The 21,891-nt window shown below is 42.4% G+C and overlaps 1 protein-coding gene across 1 annotated transcript in view; it reads left to right on the top strand.

Moving 5' to 3' along the window:
• Positions 1-20,901, top strand: part of LIX1 (limb and CNS expressed 1) — a 53,249-nt gene extending 32,348 nt beyond the window's left edge. The window contains exons 3-6 of the mRNA XM_048504096.1: positions 5,177-5,317; positions 14,725-14,820; positions 16,986-17,063; positions 17,710-20,901. Coding sequence (XP_048360053.1) covers positions 5,177-5,317; positions 14,725-14,820; positions 16,986-17,063; positions 17,710-17,994 — 600 coding nt within the window. The 3' untranslated portion in view covers positions 17,995-20,901. The remainder of the gene's footprint in view (positions 1-5,176; positions 5,318-14,724; positions 14,821-16,985; positions 17,064-17,709) is intronic.
• The last annotated feature ends 990 nt before the right edge of the window (positions 20,902-21,891 follow it).

Here is a 21,891-nt window from a genome sequence, read left to right as displayed (position 1 = left end):
TGAGAGAGCCCGATCACCCTCCAGCCTGGGCCAAGATGGGAGGGACCTCTCTGGAACCAGTACACCCATTCTTCCACGGAGATCGCAACCCAGGCTGCCATTCGGGCCAGCTATGGCTCAAGGTTGACGCTGTGTGTCGCTGCTCCTCATCTACAGCCGCCATTCTCTCTCCCTCTCTGCAGCCCTGGCTGAAACTTGGAATTGCAGCCAGGAACATTCCCTGATAGATTAACCCTTGGAACTCTCCGCTGTTTTCAGCGGCGAATAATTGTTGGAACACGCCTTCTCTCTCACAACCTTGCTCGTGAGAATCACTGAACCTGCAATGCTAAAGACTATCAGTAGCTCTCCCTACGCTCTTGAGAAATCCATGGACTCTAACGTCATCGCTCTGTAGCTTTGGTAGTCAAACAGCAAGAGCCATGCATTGGACAATTATGCAACCACGGGTTGCCTTCCTTCCGCCCATCATCCAGCCTATGTATGGCTTAGCCATGTTTTGTTGTTTAAATTCTATTGCATGCCCTAGTTTTTGAAGTTATGTTATTTGTTATTGCTGCATTTCCGCTTCGTCTGTCTGCCGGGACTCTCTGCTACCCCAGGCTCCACCCCAGGAGCCCGGACGCCGCCGCCGCCGCTCCGCTCTGCCTTTCGATCCCTCCTGTCGAAGCGACGCGGTCGCCCTCTCCAAGGCGGAGCCTGTCCCCCTCGCAACGCCCCATGTGGGAGCCCCCGGACTTGTTTCCTGTAACACCAAGACTCTTTGCCCGCTGGCCCGTGCCCTTGCGAATCCCATCAATGCTACCTCCATTGCGCTGGGCGGCTCTGGCCTCCGAGCAGCAGGAACTTCGCTGCTTCAAGCGACCCTAGACAATCGTGCGCTTATTGATTACTTATTGTTATTACATCACCAAGGTTGTGAGAATGTACATAATATGTGTTGTTTTAATCTTTCTGATAATTCCCAATTGATTCATATGAAAGTCGTGAGCTGCAAGAAGTTGTATCTAATCTGAAGTATGATGTTTTGCCCCATTGGTGGTCAGCCCTCTGGAGCTGGCTGCCGGGATGATGCGTGCGTGGTATTGTACAGTCTTGCCTTGGTCGACGTTTTTGCGTCGTTGTCGGATGTGGGTGCGTTCAATGTGTGTCTAATATTGCCTGTAACGTGTGCAAGAAGCCCCTCGAATTTCCCTTACCCCGCAGCCAAGTTCTAATGTTACACAAGCAGCTTGGTCAGCTTGACCAGATGGCGGAGGAGACAAGCGTCCCTTTAAATCGCCCCTTAGCATTTCGGTCCCCCTTTTTCTAAAATGTAAAAAAGGAGGAGATGTAGTGATGCACTGCTGACCCAGCAGCACCGTGGTAGAACGTTGGGACGCCAATGGACCTACGGCCTTGCTGGTCGCACCGCACCCCCACTCCTCATCCCCCTATGAGTCACGGGTCATGAACTGTCTGGCTCAGTCACCGGGCGCAGGGACAATGGTCTTGCCCCCAGGTGAGGATTAGGCTCAGACGCTTACGCTCCTCTCCGCACGTAGCCAGGTGAGATCATGCATCACATGATGATCTCCAGGTCTCCCGGTCTCCCGCTCATCTCCCTACCCACCTCCTTTACACGCCCACAATGAAACCCTAATAAAAGGTGCGAGAGACCAGCACAGGGCAGAGTTGTCAGGATCACGAAAACCCGCGCTTCCTGTTGCTGACGCTCTCCGCCAGATGAAACCTCCTCCGCGTCTCGCCTATTCCTTAGCGACGACCCTGCGGGGTTGACTACAGGGGGGTGTTTGTTTTTTTGAGGCTCGGAGGGAGGGGATAGAGTCACTAAATTTTCAGGTTTTTCTTGCTTGTTTGCAAAATAAAGAAAAAAAGGGGGCCAGTTATACTTGGGGAGTTCTATTTATTTTTGATGAAAGTTTGTATGAAAGAAGTTTGCTGCTGGTCTAAGCTGGATATATGCGGATGAGATATCTGTTGTATGGTGCCCTGTTGTACGCCCCACTGTTGTACGCCCCCCTGAGCCCTCTGGGGGAGGGCGGCTAATAAATCTAAAATATAAGTAAATAACTAAATAAATGTTTTGTCTGGGCAAAGGAACATTGTGAATAACAACAAATATTCAGCACTGAGGCTGTGTTGGCCACTGAAATGTAATCATGAAACAATAAAGCGGTTTGTTTCATCTGCAGGAACTGACGATCTCTGTGGTTATAAAGACTACTAACGTTTGGAAGTTAAATTAATATGGCATCAACCAGAAAAAAATACTTGGACATAACCAAAGAAAAATGGTTACACCTGACATGTTTAAAAAGTGCTTTGATCAGGTGACTGTTAAGTGGGAAGCCTTTGAAAAGAAAATGGATGAGAAGTTTGGTGAATTAGAACAAAAGTTTTCAAAAATGGAAAAACAGATAGCAGACAAAGTAAATAAAATGGAAAGTTTTATAATGCAAATGTGTAAAGAAATTAAACAAACTAATGATAAATATAGAGTTCTGGAGGGTAAAGGAGAAGCTTTAAATAAAATGATAGAAACAGAAATGAACAATTGAGGACAAAGGGACATTTTATAAACATCTTATTGGTAAGCTCTTAGATGTTCCATATGAATGTAGGTGCTTGTCAGGATATCGGATGTAGTGTGGCATTACCTCTAATGAACAGATTCTCTGAAAATAAGATTAAAAGCATGCAAGGTAAATTACTTTTTGATTTGATGGACAACTTGGGTTTGGTTGATGTATGGAGGCAGAAAAGTGGAAATTCAAGACAGTATACATATTTTTCATAAGGACACAGTCTTTTTTCAAGAATTGACAAGATTTGAATTTCTAAAGACATAGCTACTAAGCTAGCTTAGAAATTTTCTCAAATACTTTTTGAGATCATAATCTTGTAAAACTGGGTTGTAGAAGAAAATCTAACACTTTCAGATGGAGATTAAATGAAGCCCTGCATTCAAAATGAAACAATTGTTCAGGACTGTAAAAAGAATGATTTTTGAACTCCATTTAAATAAGGGAACAGGCTTGAAAATGGTTTGGGATGCAAGTAAATATTTATTAGAGGAAATTTAAAAAGAGGATGAATTAAAGAAATGTCAGAGATAAGAATATCTCACAGCAAATAAGAATCTAAATGAAAACAAAACTAAAATATGTAAACCAAAAGAATTTTGAGTTTGCAAACAAACCATCTAAATGGTTAGGATATAGAGAATAAAGAGAGAAAAGTAAATGATATTGAAACTACAAGAAGGAAACAATGTTTTAACAGAAAATTGGATGATTAAAACAATCTATAATTATTATATGAATGTATATAAAAACCAAGAGATTCCCTTGATAAAGATAGCTGAAAATTTACCACAGAAGAACAGAGACTTATTATGAATGGCACTACAACAATAACAGCCCCACTTGGGGGGTGGGGGGACATTTGTCAAAGTGATACCCAGATATTTCACTTTTGTCAACCTTAAACCCTGTTTTACTCATCAGCTCTATTTGATCCTGTATATCCATATTTTTTATTAAGACCTTTGTTTATATTTGGCACAGAAAAAAGAAGCAGAGTTTTGTCTGTTGTGTTGTTCGCTGTTGTTTGTTTATCTGTTTTTCAAAACTTTAATGAAAGTATTTATGGGGGGAAAGAATATCTTCCGATGTCTATATGTAGGTGTTAGAGAGCATCAAGGTCAAGATGTAAGACAAAACCGAGGGAGTAAAGTAGCAATCAAGTACTGGCATATATAAGGGCTAATCCATCGGAACCACTGCCAGACACCCCTTCCTCCACCTCCAGGGAGGATCTGATAGTCAATTACATTAAATGCCACTAAGAAGTATAGAAGAATTAAACTGCAATCCTTTTTCCATTTTTAAATGCAGAATTAGCACAACCAAATGCAATCTCTGTTCTAATCCCTGTCAGCTATGGGTCCAAAAACTCTCTTTCACAATTCTTGGAATTAATCCAATATTGCCTCCTCAAATACCTTGTCCCTATGAGGCAAACTCAAAGGCAGACTTTAATCTTTCCATTAGCTGACTTCTGGAGTCCTTTGGAAAAAAACAAACCCTTTTCAACAGATCTGCATCACAGCAGTCACACAGGTTTTGAGGTGTATCTAGTGGCGTACCTTCAGAAAATGGCACCCAGGAGCAAGTACTGTAATTGCGGCCCCCCCAAAAAAAACAACCCTCACCCCCAAAATTGTGCCCCTAGGGAGGCAGCAATTTGCCTACCTCTCTAGCTGGTGGACGGGAGGATGAGTGGGCAAGCAAGGCTGAGAATCATTCCTTTCTTCCTTTCTCCTCTCCCATCCCACTCCTGGCCTTCCTGTTTCCCCTCTTTTGAAGCCCTGTAGTCAGCCACCCACCTGCACATTCACAGCCAAGAAGGGCAGCAAAGGACAGGCCACCGCATAGGGGGCCCAGTGCACAGAGGCTGCTAGTCGGGCTTTGGGCACCTGGTGTTGGATTGTGCCCAAAGATGGGCAGGGCTGAGCATCACCCAACCACAAATGGTAAGTTTCTCCACCACCACCACCACCACCCCCAGCCCAGAAACCAGAGTCCTTAGGGAAGAGGCTGTAATGCTTGCTTGATCCCCTTCTCTTGTGGGTGCACAGCTCAGCCCTGACTCGAGCAAAGGACCCAGCAAGTTTGGCAAGTAGCAGGCCGGCAGCAGGCCATGGACAGGCAGGCGGCAGGCACACACACACACACACACACACACACACACACACACACACACACACACACACACACACACACACACACACACACACACACACCCTGTGACACTGGAAAGTGGGACCTAGGATGTCAACCCCCTCTGTCCCTCCCTAGATTCACCACTAGGTGCACCCACAACCCTGAATTTACCAGGAAAGTGTTATATATTTGATGGTGGAAAAATTTTGACAGCTCTAAACCCTGGTTACTTGAAACTGCTCTGAAAAAATATTATTTAAACCAGATTCATGTGCAAATAGTTTGCAAACAAAAAGTTTATCAAGAAGCTCTCTTATTTAAAGAGACTTCCTGTCTTGTTGATGCCAATAAATAATAGACTAGTTATCAACAACTGAGACAAATTCATCCTACAAGAAGTGGACTTCATCTTTACAAAACCTGCTAAAACCTTTTGTTTGTTTTTTTAGTACTGCTTGAGCAGGGCAGAGGCAAGACGAGATGCTGCAAAAGTAGCTCTGATCAATTCTCTCTTCAATGAATTGCCTTGTCGCAGGATCACAAAGGAGTTCATTATGGAAAGTGTGCAGGAAGCTGTTTCCTCAACCAGTGTAAGTACCACATACAGACTTGTGTGCTGTCATCAGCTATGTTTACAGTAAACGATGGAACAGTGTAGAATGATGTAATGTTCTACAGAACAGTTATTGCCATTGATGGATTCCAGGCATTATGACTCACGTATCTGTTCCCTATTCTTACCTCTTCACCTCCTGATCATACTGTGCTAGCAAGATCAGGAAAAAAGCTTTAAGAATTAAAGCTAGGGAAATGACTACTCTGGATTTCCTTCCTCTTCAGGAACTTCCCCTCTTAGATTTAGGAAGTCAGCCCTTCTTCTAAACTACTACTAATGTAAACCGCTCTTTTACTATAAACCAGGTATGAGTGATCCTCTGGAGCACTGATGATACCTTTCAGAAGTTCAGATGTGTAGCTGAAATGGACACATGCAATTTTGGTACTAATTTTTCACATGCCATATTATGAAAATAAGAATACCCTATTGATTGCACCATTTTCATCCAAGACATGAATATGGGGTTAAAGTAACTGATCTTCACCCTGATCCCGGAACCTCTGACAATATATCTATCCAAGGAGTAAGTCAAGGCTTGTTCAGTAGCTGTGATTTGAACCTTAAGTGATGGAACAGCTTCTCCCTGGAATATTTTTGATCTATGTAATCATGAATATTGTAATGTATGTATTTTCCCACTTCAGTATGCCCAAGTATGTACCCTCAAAAAACCTGAATTTTCAACCATGCTAACAAAGCTAGAAAATACATATGTTGTCTTAATTGAAAGAAAATGATGGCCTCATGTATCAAAAGGCTAGTATGGCATCCCTTGTGTGTGGCTGGGTTAGCAAAACAGTAGAGAATAAAACAGTAGAGAATAAAAGTAAATAAAACAGTATAATAAAACAGAATAAAACAGTACAGAATAAAAGGACTACAGGAACACCAAAATGAAAGAGAATGATTAATTAAAATCTGAATAAAGGAATCTTAGTTCCTTCACTGGATAGCCATTAAGGTTTTCCTTGGCCATTTTACTCAAGGGAATAATGGACCCTGGGTATTGGAGCAAATTGGTAAGCGACCTCTTCCAAAACATCAGGGAAACTTGATGTCCCCATCCCTTCCTGATAGGCATCTTAATCTCCCTGTTAGCAGATGGGGTGGAAAGACTGTATAATGTGGGAAGAGTGCCATTGTATGAGCTGTTTAACAGCATAAGAGCCACATGGTTTACGAGACATTGTTTGGCCATGCCTTTACAAACAGTGGTTACAATATAAATATATATTCAGCAGTGTTGATGAGAATCATAGAACTGCTGGTCAATGTATTAGGGAGAATTCAGTGGTCCCTTAGGACAACAACTTAGGCTCATTCCGCACATGCAGAATAATGCACTTTCAAACTGCTTTCAGCGCTCTTTAAAGCTGTGCGGAATAGCAAAATCCATTTGCAAACAGTTGTGAAAGTGGATTGAAAACACGTTATTTTGCGTGTGCGGAAGGGGTCTTAGAAATAAGCTACAAGTCAAACCATTACATTCACCAATGTAATTTTTCCCCACCCCATTAAAATCTGGAAGTAAGCAATGACTAGAATGACTGGTCAAGGGCAAGAAAACTAAGCAGGGAACACCATTGGCAACAGTTTTTCCCCCTAAAGTATTGTCTAAGGGAATCATCTGGAAGTTAAATTTCATATCTACCACAAACTCATGACATGGCCTTAGGTCTTAGGCAAACCTTTTTCTCTTTCTCTTACTCATTGGAGAATTTTGTGTGGCTAAGACAACATGATGTATTAAGTTAAAAAGCAAACTCCCTCACTGATTTGAAAAAGTTTCTGATTTTTTATATTTGCATGCATCTAAGTAAATACATTGGGGGTAAGTACTATTTTATCATAATTTTTGCAGATATGTCTAAGGATGAACAAATCCCAGTATATAACTATTCTCCATACACAGAACAGATGTCTTTAAGGGCACTCAGCCTCTGCAAGGAGGTTACATAATCCCCTTGACTCAAAACAAGAACTTTCCCATTGAATCATGAACAAGGTATTGCCATAGTGATTTGTTCAAGTGGTTCCCTGCCATCACCAATATTACAGTTAAAATATGTCCAAAATAATCACAGCGAAAGCATCTTGTAACTGCAAATGAGTTTTTCAGATTCAATCTTTTGCAGCTATTGTAGTAGAAAAAAAATGAATAGCTCAGTAAATGCTAACAGAGCTAGAGACAGTAGAAAGCTGAGCATCAGACTTTTGACAGCTTAATGAAATCCTCCCACCCCTGCAGAAGGAGCTCTTGATAAGAAGGGGAAAGGAGATTTGAAATGTCTTGGGATGAGAGTTAAGAGCAGCAGCCCTCTGGTGAAACGTGTAATTTGAAATTGTCCCTCTTCAGTTGAAAAGTCTCAGTTATGCAATGCTGGTGGGGCACGTGGGAGTGCTTATAATTTAGGTTTGTTTGCAGAGCTATCAAGGAGGTCTGGTGTATATCTTGGTCTGTGGATGAAAAGCGTCCTCTCTTTTCAAGGTTTACGAGTCTCGTGACCTTTTGAGGGACAATGCTAATTGACATAAGTTTTGGAAAATGGGCCATGATTTATTTAGATGTGATTTGGAGAAGAAGGTTCATTTCATGTAATTCATCATATTTTATGGAAAATTTGCACGGTAAAAGCCTAAAACCGTAGAGTTCTGGGCAGATGTCCTCAGGGATATTTAAAAGCCAGCATAAATATTTCAATAGCAGTGCGTTAATGTTACTGCATTTCAAAACCTATAAATTTGCTGACAGTTCTTGTGTACAGAGTAGTGGATAACTTCCCTCGATCATCAAGGGTTATATGAAGGGACTTTTAATCTTTTTTAAAAAGGGATTTTTTGTGCATAGATTGTCTCCCAAATTTTAAAAAGCCATGAATATAAAAGCTTGAAGGAATAATAATAATAATAATAATAACAACAACAACAACAACAACAACAATGACAACAACAACAACAATGACAACAATAACAACAACAACCTAAGGATCTGGCAGCTGTGAAATCTACAACAACAACAGTAATATCCACATGAATACTACATTGATACACTGCAACTTCCTAGGCTTCTGGATATGGCTAGAATTGTAATGGAGGCCAACAACCAGCTAAAGAACTGGCAGCAAAGACCTGGCTGTGGTTAACAACTGGAACTCTGAAAAAGGAAACTGAATCCTGATTTTAGCCATTCAAGAGCAAGCCATTAGAACAAATTTGATCAAGGCCAGAATAAAAAAATCCTTGGATGGTGCAAAGTTTAGATTGTGCAAAGAAGCTGATGAAACTGTAGAGCATGTCCTCAGCTGCTGCAAAAAGATTGCCTAGATTGAGTACAAACAGAGGCATAACTGGAATTTATGCAAGAATTACAATATAAGAACAGCTAAAAATGGGAGGGGGGGACATTGTCCAGAGAAAGTAATGGAAAATGAGAAGGTCAAGATCCTGTGGGACTTTCAAATCCAAACGGACAAAGTGTTGAAACACAATACACCTGACATTCCAGTGAAAGAGGACAAGAAAATGACCATCATCGACATAGCAGTATCTGGTGACAGCAGGACAGTCGCAAAGAGGCCCCTCCCGCTTCCCCCACCCCCCATGGCACCCCCCTGTGGCACCCCCCACCCCCTTCCCACACTTACCTTAGTTCCTTTCCTTTTTCAGAACTTTTTCAGGCTGCAAAAGGCCTGTTTGCAGTAAAAACGGCCTGAGGAACTACAGTTCCCAGGAGACCTTGGGGCTCACAAGGTCTCCTTCTGGCGAGCATAGTCTCACCATCAGGTTGTTTTACTCGAGAACAGAGGCCTTTATATACTCCTGAAAGTTCTGGAACAAATGGTAAGGAACTAAGGAATGCCGTGAAAGGGGCAGCCGGAGGGGACCATGGGGCAGACAAATCCAGGAATGCGACCGGCTTAGTTTCGGGCACCCAGCTACACCTCTGCAGCAGGATCATTGAAAAAGAACATGAGACAGTCACTAAATACCATGATTTGAAAATCAAGCTTCAGCATCTATTGCTGAGGTTGTCGTAGTGGTAACTGGCACGCTGGATGCCATCCCAAAAACACTAGGGCAGCACTTGAAACATCTTCAAATCGACAAAATTAACATCTGTCAAATTCAGAAGGCAGCCCTCCTGGGATCCGCACGAATACTATGCTGATACATTACAACTTTCTAGGCCTCTGGGTGAGGCTCGTTAGATGACAAAGGAACAAAGGTGTGCTAAAAGATGACAGGGAGATTGCAGAGAAGCTGAATGAATTCTTTGCATCTGTCTTCACCCAAGAGGAGGTGAGGAAAATTCCTGCAGCTGAACCAAGCTTCTTAGGAGGCGAATCTGAGGAACTAGCGAAGATAGTGGTAGACAAGGAAGAAGTTCTGGCAGCCATTGATAAACTAAATGCTACCAAATCCCCTGGCCCGGATTGCATTCACCCAAGAGTTCTTAAAGAGATCAAGAATTAAATTGCTGATGTTTCCACTTTAATATGCAACTTATCCCTGAAATCTGCCTCCATCCCTGAAGACTGGAAGATGGCCAATGTCACACCAATCTTTAAGAAAGGATCTAGGGGGGACCCGGGAAATTACAGGCCAGTCAGTTTGACATCTGACATCTGTTCCTGGTAAATTAGTAGAATCTATCATTAAAGATAAAATTATAAAACATGTAGAAAAGCAAGACCTGCTGAGGAAGAGTCAGCATGGCTTTTGCAGAGGCAAGTCCTGTCTTACAAACTTACTAGAGTTCTTTGAGGGTGTAAACAGGCATGTGGATAAGGGGGAACCAGTGGACATTGTCTACTTGGATTTCCAAAAGGCTTTTGACAAAGTTTCTCACCAGAGACTATTGAGAAAACTCAGCAATGAAGGAATAAGAGGGGAAGTCCTCCTATGGATTAAAAACTGGTTGAGAAACAGGAAGCAAAGGGTGGGTGTAAATGGGAAATTCTCGCAATGGAGAGATGAAAGGAGTGGTGTCCCTCAAGGATCCATTTTGGGACCAGTGCTCTTTAACCTATTCATAAATGACCTGGAAGTAGGGGTGGGTAGCGTGGTGGCCAAGTTTGCGGATGATACCAAATTATGTAGGATGGTGAGAACCACAAAGTATTGCAAAGAGCTCCAAGTGGACCTTGATAAATTAGGTGAGTGGACTAAGAAATGGCAAATGCAGTTCAATGTAGCAAAATGTAAAGTGATGCACATAGGGGCAAAAAAATCCGAACTTCACATACACGCTCCAGGGGTCAGTGCAGAGGTGGGATTCAGCTGGTTCGAGACGGTTCGGTAGAACCGGTTGTTAAAATTTTCTCAGTTCGCAGAACCTGTTGTTAATGATTAACTCCATAAGGGACAAGGGGGCAATCTCTGTCCCTGGGTGCAACACAACTCATCAAGTAGGGGATGCAAAATCACCCCCAGGGCCCCCCTGCCCTCCATGGGACCCCCCTGCCCTCCATGGCACCCCCTTTACTCCCACTCCCCTACCAAGCGGCGCCCACCCCCACACTTTAATACTCTTCTTCTAGTTTCAGGAACGAGATAGGAATTTGCAGATCCATCCCTAACTTAAGTCTCTTTCTGCAGCCTGCTGCCTGGCTGTCTCTCTCTTCAGGCCTCCCTCCCTCCTCCCCCCCCGCCCCACAGCTAAGCCGCTGAGCAAAGCGAGAGGGGAGAAGCCAGCCATTGCCAGGGAGAGGAGTCCAGGTAACAGCGCAGGGTTAGAGTGAAAAGCAGGCAGAGGGCAGGCTGGAAACTGCTGGAAGGGTAAGCAGAGCAGCGCCAGAGGACCTACCACTGCAGGAGGAGGAGGTGGAGGGAGGATGCGGGCGGGGCGGGCCTCTGAGTCCAAGCAGCACCTAGAATAACAGGGTCGGGAACCTTTCCCCCTCAAAGAGCCATTCTGGCTCTGCAAGGAGCATGGCTGGTTGGTTGAGGGCCTGGGCGGCCGATACTGGCTTCAGCCTCTGCAAGGAGCAGGGCGGCGCATGGCCTGGGCGGGGCCGCTCCGGCCGGGCCGGGCGAGGCCCGATCACCTGCAAGGAGCAGGGCGATGGCGAAGAGGTGGGTCCCGGGCGGCCTCGATTCGGCCGGCCGCCGGCGAGAAGGCGCCCGGCCCCTGCAAGGAGCAGGGCGGCTTAAGAGGGCCTCAGCGGCCTGCCCGGCCGGGCTGGCAGTGAGCGCCTCGGGCCCTGCCCTGCAGGGCTGGAGCAAGAGTCTCGGCGGTCAGGCCCGGCCGGGCCTGGCTCACCTGCAAGTGGCAGGGCGGGCTAAGAGGGTCCCCGCTGCTCAGATACTCGGTCGGCCGCCGGGCAAGTGAAGCGCCAGTTTTCAAAAGCCTGCAGGCATGCTGGCAGGCCCGCGTTCGCTCAGCCGCCGTCAGCCATGAAAAGTGAAGTTTCCGTAAAGGAGCAGGGCTGGCGAAGAGGTCCGCTACCAGTTCACGTCACGGGCGCGGTACCGCACCTGCAAGGGATATTATTCTGTTACAGTGATAAAGTCAAAATGTATTAAGTGAAGCTCTCTACCCTGCAAGGATATTATTCTTGTTACAGTGATAAGTCAAAATGTATTAAGTTTAGACTTTTAATGAATTTAAGATGGATGTTTTTAGTTCATCTGTGTTTTAAATAGTATTTAATGTGATGATTTTATTGTTTATTATATACTGGAAACTTCTCTGGAGCCTGGGAGGCTTAAGGGTGGCATGTAAACTGTATAAAATAAAATGCATTAAATGTAAAGTAGACTGGAATTGCGTAGGCATTACTACCAGGAAAGCCAGTGCATGATGAAGTGCGGAGTTAGGATCTGGGAGACCCAAGTCTGGAATCTCCCACTCTGATACATGGAAACTGGGCCAGGTGCACTTGTCAGAAGGGATAAATGTCGTAAGCTACTTTGGGTATCCCAGTGATCCTAACCAAAAAAAGCTTGCACTGCATATCACCCTCTATAAGCTCCCTTTGAAAAAAATTTAGTGTCTTTGGCTATCTTCGCATTCATGTTTCTGGATTGTTCCTTGATTGTATGCTGCTAAGATTGTCTTGATAGTCTTTGCAACGGACCCACAAAGAATCATGTTTTCACGCTAATGTGTGTGATGAGGTTATGCCTTGAAGAGTGTCAGTTGATGGGCAGAGCGTTAAAGGTAGGAACTAGGAAAAGCAGTTAGAGCCTGGGACTGGGAAAGATTAAGACTAAGAGCTTTGTCAGTTATTAAAATGCAATGTGTGCAACCTCTGTGAAAACATGACTTGAGAGATTTGTCCCTGTCCTCCCCTCCTCCCTCCTCCTTGGCTCTGTGCAATGTGTTTCCAATGTTGGGGAGGCAATAGGGTGTTGGATATAATTCCATAAAAGCGTTTTCATGGCAGTAATAAAACATTTTGAAAGCATACTTTGTGAAAAATGTTGTCAACAAATTTTATATTTTTCTGTAGTGGCATGGCCCCATTGCTGTGTTCAGATTTGTGAGTTGGGGCATGTTCTATAATGTGATTGTGACTTTGATATGACCTGGGGCAAAAAAAATCATTGTTTTGTCATGGTGGGAGAGGGCAGCCACCCATGGGGGTGGGGACGCAAAACTCAGATTTTGTCCCCGGGCTCCATTTTCCCTAGATACATCTCTGTTAAAAGAAAATATGACCTTCTACTCTTCAGTTTTGTAGAGGCTAAGTTCTGCCTCATGAGGGGAGGGCACCTGGGCTTGAAAACTTGGTGAAAGTACCCAACAACAGTTACTGGAGGGGAGGTAGCAGAAAAATCCAGAGGCGGAGTGAGGGGGGGAACTGCAGACCTGGGGAGCGCAGACCCCTGCGCCCCTGGCCGCAGCACTGCTCCAATTCCCTGCTCTGGAATGCCCCGCCCAAGAACGCCCCAGGCCACGCCCCCCACCGTGTCACTCCCCTCCTGGTCCCGTTGGCCCCCACCCACCATCGGAACCTGTTGTTAAAATTTTTGAATCCCACCACTGGGTCAGTGCTATAAGTCACAGACCAGGAAAGGGATTTGGGCATCTTAGTTGATAGTTCCATGGGAATGTCAACTCAATGCATGGAAGCTGTGAAAAAAGGCAAACTCTATGCTGGGGATAATTAGGAAAGAAATTGGTAATAAAACTGCAAAGATTGTTATGCCCTTATATAAAGCAGTGGTGCGACCGCACTTGGAGTTCAGTTCTGGTCGCCACATCTCAAAAAGGATATCGAAGAGATAGAAAAAAGTGCAGAGAAGGGCAACAAGGATGATTGAGGGATTGGAGCACCTTCCTTATGAGGAGGGGCTGCAGCGTTTGGGACTCTAGTTTGGAGAGAAGACATCTGAGCGGGGATTGAAGTCTATTAAATTATGCATGGGCTAGAAAATGTTGACAGAGAGACATTTTTCTCTCTTTCTCACAATACTAGAACCAGGGGGGCATAAGCATTAGAAAATGCTGGGGGAAAGAATAAGGACTAATAAAAAGGAAAACACTTCTTTCATCGCATAGCGTGGTGATTGGTGTTTGGAATATGCTGCCACAGGAGGTGGTGATGGCCACTAACCTGGATAGCTTTAAAAAGGGCTTGGACAGATTTTTGGAGGAGAAGTTGATCTATGGCTACCAATCTTGATCCTCTTTGATCTGAGATTGCAAATGCGTTAGCAGACCAGGTGCTCGGGAGCAGCAGCAGCAGAAGGCCATTGCTTTCACCTCCTGCATGTGAGCTCCCAAAGGCACCTGGTGGGCCACTGCGAGTAGCAGAGTGCTGGACTAGATGGACTCTGGTCTGATCCAGCAGGCTCTTTCTTATGTTCTTATTATATGTATCAAGTATTTCATGCTGTTTATTGATCCAGTAACTTAAGGTACAAATTTTACAAGTATGAGTCAGGCCTTCCTAAAGATGAGTGAGCTGCTATTGGGCGCAAGCTGCTTTTTGACCCCTGATCTGTGTACTGGACAGATGTGAAGTCCTAAATCAGGACTAATTCATCACATAAAAACCAAATCCCATTGTAGACTTTCTACCTCCAAAATAGCTGTGAGTGCCTGCAAGCAAATACAGTCTGATAAAATTAGTCTCATGCTGCTATTTTCCAGTACAGTCTGAAGCCAGACCTACCACAGCCAGTTAATAATAGCCAAAACCACTTTCATGATTGATTCATTGCACAGTTATTGAAATGAACATCCTTAAAGGAAAATTTCCAAAGAGTTATGAAAAGGGTGGATATCAAACAAATCAAGATTGTTACTGGCCCTGCAGCATAAAATATGCATTATGTGAAAATCATTTACACTTAAAAATGTGAAAATTGTTTACATTTTCCACTTAAAAACATGGTCATATAACTCAGAAACATTTTTTTTTGTCAAAGGGTTCTTTACATGATGCGGATGACCCAAGTACAAGCATTGGAGCTTATCATTATATGCTCGAGTCCAACATGGGGAAAACAATGCTGGAATTTCAGGTACCAGCCTAAAGTGCATTCATTTTACACTTTCCAACTGGCACATGTAGAATTTTTAAAACTTACATTGCAGTTCTTTGCCCATTGTCTCTGACTTTCTCTGTCCAATGGGATTCACTTCCAGGTTAATCTGCATAAGATTTTTATGTATTTAATATAAAGCAGGATTATATCACTGATGCATCTCGTTGTTTCTTCCTGTGTAAACATTTATATTATATGCATGGGTTAAGACAGCATCTTTAATTATTCTATGCTTCTAGCACTGAAAAAAAACTGTCAAGTGCAAGCAACTCAATAAAGTTTGTAGATGCTTAAAAATTAAAATAGTGTGGTTTTACATTTTCCTCTTGTACAGTGTTTTCCAGGTTAGGTTCCAGTTGGAAAGAAATTGCTTGTTATTCATCCTTAAACTTGTTTTAATGTGTCCTGGAAAATCTACGCAGTCCAAATTGATATTCCCTTACATTCCAAAAAAAGCTATCCAAGTCATATTTTCAAACGTGTCCAACAAATTTTCTTTACAAGTACAGCTATACCAGCTTTGTTTCTGTTGAGTGTTTTTCTTACAATTGATGAAAGGCAGACTGACAAAGTTTGTCTATTATGAGAGTAGAAAACCATTCAGCTAAGAAGCCCAATTATGCCTTTTTGGAATATGTGACAATGTATGCAACTCTGAAGGTTTTCATGATGGAGCACTAGACCAATTCTAAATCCACTGCAACCAAACTTGTTTAAATCCACTGCAACCAAACTTACACAAGCATCACAGTAACTGCTATAAAAGGAATTGCTATCTCACATTTGAGGACAATAAAATCTTCACTCTTCCAAACTATGCCTTTATTAGTTTGAGTTCTCTCAACCCCGAGGTGCCTCTGAAAGCAAGCATATCATCACTCAGTGCAGCTTTCCCCTAGTGAATTGTAAAACCAAGCTTTTATTTCGATAGTCTTTATAATTTTTATATTAACAAGTCTTGTAATTTTCAAGTTCGAAGTCAGATAGTCAATGATAATCTAATTGTAATAGCCTACACATTTTAAAAGTTGTATCCATACAATCCACATTTTTTAATTTCCAGAGCTCTTGCACAATCAAAAACACACATACACAAATCTATGGTAGTTACTTGAAATAAAATTTATTATATTTTAGCTAGTGTAAGATCTTGTGCAATCATTTTCTGGACATTTTAATGTATGAGTAGAACAAGATCTTGCAAAGCAGAACTGCACTAAGTCTGCTCATGTTTCTGCCTGTGCATTGTTGGATTCACACTACTGAATGCTATCCTTTTGCAAAATAATTGCATATCACATTGAGGAGCAGCACAAATCATTTCTGCAAGATTTGATTTCAGTAATGAGAAGTAATTGAAGAAGAGGAGTTAGCTTTTATATCCTGCTCTTCTCTACCGTAAGGTGTCGCAAAGCAGTTTACAATTGCCCCCCCCCCCCACACACACACACGGGACCTTTGAGTAGGTGGGGCTGAGAGAGTTCTGAGAGAATTATGACTAGCCCATGCTCACCCAGCAGACTGCATATGGAGGATTGCGGAATCAAACACAATTCTCCAAATTAGAGTCTGCCTCTCTTAACCACTACATCACACTGGTTCTCAACTGGATGGTCCACACAAAATGACCAACCATAGTTTGGGCTTATGCATCCCATCCTCTACTTTCCCACCACCCTTCTTCCTCTCAAATGCCTCTTTGAGTCCTTATTGGAGAGAGGTGCAGGATAAAAGAAGTAGGTAAATGAATAAATGCATATTATGGACCATTTCATGGCCACCCACCTCCCTATCACATTAGGCTGTTCTAAAAAACAGAGTGTAAGGAGAATGAACTTGCTTGTGCTGTTTCAGACACTCTTATTCAAGAATTCATTCAGTGCCATTTCAGTTTTCATGCTTCTGCAAGCTGTTGCACAACATCTTTGGTTCTAGCTTCCCTTTTTCATGTAGTACACTAGTGGAGAGTGCAAAAAACCCTAGAAAAATAGCCTTTTGGTGAGCAGAAGCAGGCTTCTACATGCACAAGACTATCTCTGAATCCCACCCATTGCTTGCACACTAATGCCATTATGTTTCTTATCATTAAAGATTTGGCTTTTAAGCAACTTAGCTGGTAACTAGTTTCTTTTATTCTACAGGAACTGATGATTGTCTTTCAACTACTGCACTGGAATGGAAGCCTCAAAGCCCTACGTGAAACAAAGTGCTCCCGGCAAGTAAGTACTCCTGTAAAACACAACAGTGTGCTAGTTGTATTGTCGAAGTCTTTCACAGCCAGAATCACTGGGGGGCTGTGTGGTTTCCAGGCTGTATGGCCGTGTTCTAGCAGCATTTTTTCCTGACGTTTCGCCTGCATCTGTGGCTGGCATCTTCAGATGATCTGAGGATGCCAGCTACAGATGCAGGTGAAACATCATAGAACATGGCCATACAGCCAGGAAACCACACAGCACCCCAGTGTGTTGGATGTCTGTTAAAGTAAGAACGATAAATGTTTCCACTCTGCATGATAGGCTCCTTATTTTCTATAAGCCAAATTCTATGGATTTCAATCGAAAGCACTCAAGCAATGAGCTTAGCTGTCTGCCACAAATCTATTACTATTGATATGACACAAATATCAAAATGAGATGGCAGTAGGAGGACAGGCATGATAAAGAAGCCGAATATGTTGGTATCAAGTCACAAAAATCCCAGAACAAAAGACTTAACATGTTGTTTTGAAATTTTTGAACAAAACAGTAATATATTTTACACTAACCTTGTGTGTGTGTGTGTGTGTGTTTGTGTGTGTGTGTGTGTGTGTGGGTGGGTGGGTGGGGGGGTGTGTGGGTGTGTGTGGGTGTGTGTGTGGTGTGACAGGAGGTGATTTCCTACTATTCCCAGTACAATTTAGATGAAAGAATGAGAAGCCACATGGCCCTGGACTGGCTGATGAAGGAGCAAGAAACTCCAGGCATTATTTCCCAAGAACTGCAAGTGGCACTTAGAGAGCTGGAAGAAACAAGGAAAGCTGGACAAGAGCTGCGGTTTTACAAGGAAAAAAAAGAAATACTGGGTTTAGCACTGAGTCAGCTCTACAGTGATCACACTGTCATTTCCTCAAGTGATGATCATATGAGTCTAGCCCTAAGAGGCTTTCACTAGGGTGACCTATAGCTATGAAATAAATGTGTAAGCCTGAGCAGTAATGTGGTAATTCACATCAACGCCGAGTAACCATTCACCTTCAGCACATGAAAGCTGAATCCTGCAAATCCATTCTGCAAGTGGTAGCACTTTTCTCCATCAGCTTCTGCTGGCCCTGTGCTGTCTTCCACTGGCAACTGCTTGTGCTGGAGGTAATTTGATTTTTATGTTTAGTTGAAATGTACAAGTTAAGAACTCTCAAATTTCACCTCAGCAAGCTGCATGAATTCCAGATGCACACACATCCTTGGCATCTCATGCATAAGTTCACAGATGTGCATTATGCATGTTTCCTCTTACTCTGAGTGGGAAATGCCTGAAGCTGCCATTATACAATGTGAAATTCTGTGTGAATAACAGAAATTTGGGGATATTTTTAAAAGCTATAGCTCAGGTTTACAAATTTTTTAAAGAAAACCAACAGTTATAAACTAGTGAAGGCATTGTCTTTATATAATCAAAGCAAGGCTGACAATTGTTTACACTATACTGACTTATATGCGAGTCGGTCTGTGAATAAGGTATGAGATACCTATGCAGTAAGCATAACACACCACTTTAAACATTTCTTCATTATTCAAGTGAGAGATGAAAGAGGCAGCAATTTTCTCTCAAATTGTCAAATGAAATCAATGAAAATTTGAAGGCAGAGAGCCAGTAATTGATAACCAAGACGGACATGCTTCTTGTCACTAGAACATAAATCTGGGAACTTTAAAAAAAAATCAGTACACAGACATTTGTGCTGAGTGCTCTAAATTTTTTATATAATAGATGAGTCAACTCGTCTGAATTCCAACAAGCACCCATATGTACAGAGCAATTGATTGCATTAACTGAAATTGCTATGAGTTGCTTAGAAGGGCCATACTGGGTAAGGACAAATACCGGTAGGTTGCTTTATTTCTAAGGCACCATTATTCAGAATGGACTGAAGTTGCAAGATGCAAAATCTACTGTTGCAGTGAAGCAAATGCAGCCCAGACAGCTTGATAACCACATGTAGGCTGCACTGAGTTCTCTGGAGGAAGAATGGAATGTAAACATAATACAAAAAATGTTCCTAGCAAGTTGCCTTCCCTTTAATAAATTGTGGAGAAGGCATCTAATGTCTGGGCCACCTGCAGCTCTCTCTTTAGATGTACAGCACAGATCAAAGGAAAGAAGTGTCCTCTCTTCTCTGGTCAGCCCTCCTGGCACCACCTCCTAGCCTATCCCAATGCCAGAGGGTTGGCTAAAGCAGATAGGCTATAAGTAGCAGACATGGGGTTCTTCAAGCAAGATCCCACATAGAAAATGACCACCCTTTACCATCCCGCTCTCTCCCTCCTGTGGCACAATATGCAGAGACAGAAATGCTTAGCAACTTGCTGTGCCTTTAATAAAAGGGATTATCAATCAACCCCCACCCCCTCCAAATAAAGTCAGATTCTCCGTGTCAAGTTAAGTTACTTGGTGAATTTTGAGCTCATCACAAGTAGCAGGAGCTTAAGAGGGTGTCTCCCAAAATATTCATGAATAGTGGATTTCATATCTTCTAGCTTAGAACTTTTTGGCTTTGGTCCACCTGACAGGGAACTCCACACCACAGCTACTGCTTTATTACCAAGGATTTTCTGGAATTGACTGTTGTGGGTTTTCTGGGCTGTGTGGCTGTCTGTGGTCTGGTTGTTTTTGCTCCTGATGTTTTGCCTGCATCTATGGCTGGCATCTTCAGAGGTATGTTACAGAGAGATGTGTTTGTCTCCATGGGACATACCGATACCTCTGAAGATGCCAGTCATGTGGGAGAAATGTTAGGAGCAAAAACTACTAGACCATGGCCGCACAGCCTAGAAAACTCACAACAGTCTTGATTCCAGTCATGAAAGCCTTCAACAGTACATTTTCAGGAATTATCTCAGAGGAAGTCATCTGCTCATGCCACTATGGCCTCATTGTTGCCTGGCTTGCAGAGATAGATATCCCTGATCTCTTCACTGCAGAACTCTTGATGGGTGTGAAGGACTTCACACAGGATGCATCCACTCATCACTTGAAGTCAAGCTATTGGTCAAGACAATCCAGTTAACAAATAGTTGTTATAGTGCTACAGTGCAATATTCCTTGTGTCAACTCAGCCACAGTTTGAAAACCACCCTTGGTAAATCCATGAGAATGCTAACTAGTATTTTTGTAATTTCATCTAGTTGCTGGTTACAATACCATTGTATAAAATATATATTCAGAAATTTCAAATAACAAGTAAAGTAAAAATAATAACTTAAAATCTATAGTAATAAGGGTTTCATTTATGTTTACATAAGATGAAGAAGTTTTGAAATCTGGATGTTCAGAAACCACCTTCAAAATGTTTGTGAAGAATTTCTCAAGTTTTCACTTTTTACCAAATAATGCTGGTAAAGTTTCATTCTGGGTTGAAATCTTACCACTTTCCCTTTCCAGAGCCATGGCATGGTAACAGCATAAGCCAGCTAGTTAATGAGGCTAGCAGTGGGAATTGTTACAGTCACTGAAATTACCAACAAAATATGCAACAAAATATGCAAGAAGTTATTCACCAAGGTCAAGTTGTGAAAAGCTTTACTCATCACCATGTAAAGTGATCCAAGCACAAGGCCTTTAATTCAATTTTTATGTACAGATGTCATTTCTTTACTATAATCAATGGCTTCTCTTCCTTAACCTAAAAATACAATCTGGTTTGTAGTTAAATGCACACTTTGTTACTGAATAAAGAGAAGCAGCTCTTAAAATTTAGATAATTGTTTTGTAAAATAAATTCAGAAACCTCAGAAAAATGTGTGTATTATGACCATTCCATTTGCTATATGTGACTATAAAAATCCTGTTTTAGTAGTTTAATCCTCACTATATTCCATTCTTTTTTAAAAATATGCTTACATCGCTGTAAAGTTAAACATTTTGTAGTATGTCAGTAGAGAAACAAAGAAACAGAGCATGGCTGAAAACTTGTTACAACTCTTGCTCCAGTTCTTAAAACCTTAAGGCACAATACAACTTCAGATATTCCCTGTTGAGGGTTTTTCTTGAAATTTAATTTCACTAGTTGATTAAGACTGATATTTGATCAATTCATTGAAAAGTGATATCAATTATTTGTTGACTATTGCAGTCAGAGAGCTCTGCTGTCAGAGGCAAACTATACATTAGATTGCAGCTGTTTGCACTTAATCCCCCATAGCTTCTTATCTCTTGGAATGCGCGGACAGAAGGAAGTGAAGATGATGAGAATATTTTTTCCCTTGTTAGTAGCTTTCCTCCATTTCCCCAATCAATACTGTAAACATGGGTCTGGAACACCAGGAAGTAAAAGCAGCTCTAGTGGAGAGAATTTGAAGAAAAAATAGACTGGCAAAGGAAGAATTAAGCAATCCATTCCCCTCTGCTCCTTCTCTCACGAGTATTTTGCAATGGATAAGGAGCCATCATAGCTATGCTGCATGACATGTGACTGGAATGTAACACATATTTTGTATCTTGTTCACTTTGACATGAAGGCTTTTTCAATGCAGTACCCCAGAAGTTAGAAGACAGTCTCTCGTAGGAACAGGATCATGTGCAGATTCACCAATTATTTGTAAAAAGCCACGGCTCCTTTGCTCCGACACCACTGAAGAGTGGCTTAAGGAGACTCTGCCTTGCCACATGAGCCACTTCATCCCAGGCATTGCTGTTTGCACAGACATTAAACGATGGGTTAACAGGATCCATAATAATTGGCCTAAGAAAGAAAGAAAAAAAAATTGCACTACAAATATCAACAACACATGTTGAAATATTAATTACTTTTTAGTATTTATTTCAGTGTAATGGAGCTTTGCACTAAGGTCC

This window comes from Sphaerodactylus townsendi, linkage group LG07 (assembly GCF_021028975.2).
Source record: "Sphaerodactylus townsendi isolate TG3544 linkage group LG07, MPM_Stown_v2.3, whole genome shotgun sequence".
NCBI lineage: Eukaryota > Metazoa > Chordata > Lepidosauria > Squamata > Sphaerodactylidae > Sphaerodactylus > Sphaerodactylus townsendi.
The sequence above is the reverse complement of the archived record's forward strand: the minus strand, read 5'-3'. Positions and strand labels throughout refer to the sequence as shown.